Here is a 317-nt window from a genome sequence, read left to right on the forward strand (position 1 = left end):
TTCAGTGCGAGATGCTGTGCCAACTTTGCTGCTGTATGTTTGCTGCTGCTGCTGCTGCTGCTGCTCCTTGTGCTGCTGTGAAACGCATGCATAGTTGCTTCTGCTGCTGTTGCATGCGAATGTATGAGCAGCAAGAACGCCGTGATGCTGCTGCACATACACATACAGGCCATTCAATTGCTTCTCGCTGCTGCTGCTGCTGCAGCTTTTGCTGCTGTTGCTGCTGCTCTGCTTCTTTTTCTGTTGGTGCTGCTGCTCGTGTTGCTACGGGTGTTGATGTCTGCATGCACAGCTGCAGCCACCAGCCCCAACAACTT

At 53.0% G+C, this 317-nt stretch overlaps 1 protein-coding gene across 1 annotated transcript in view; it reads left to right on the forward strand.

Moving 5' to 3' along the window:
• Positions 1-317, forward strand: part of EMH_0051060 (uncharacterized protein) — a gene marked incomplete at both ends in the record, with an annotated part of 7810 nt that overhangs the window by 1413 nt on the left and 6080 nt on the right. Inside the window, one exon of the mRNA XM_013496714.1 lies at positions 293-316. Coding sequence (XP_013352168.1) covers positions 293-316 — 24 coding nt within the window. The remainder of the gene's footprint in view (positions 1-292; position 317) is intronic.

Source organism: Eimeria mitis, genomic scaffold, assembly GCF_000499745.2.
Source record: "Eimeria mitis Houghton genomic scaffold, Emh_scaff2254, whole genome shotgun sequence".
In the NCBI taxonomy this organism is placed as follows: domain Eukaryota; phylum Apicomplexa; class Conoidasida; order Eucoccidiorida; family Eimeriidae; genus Eimeria; species Eimeria mitis.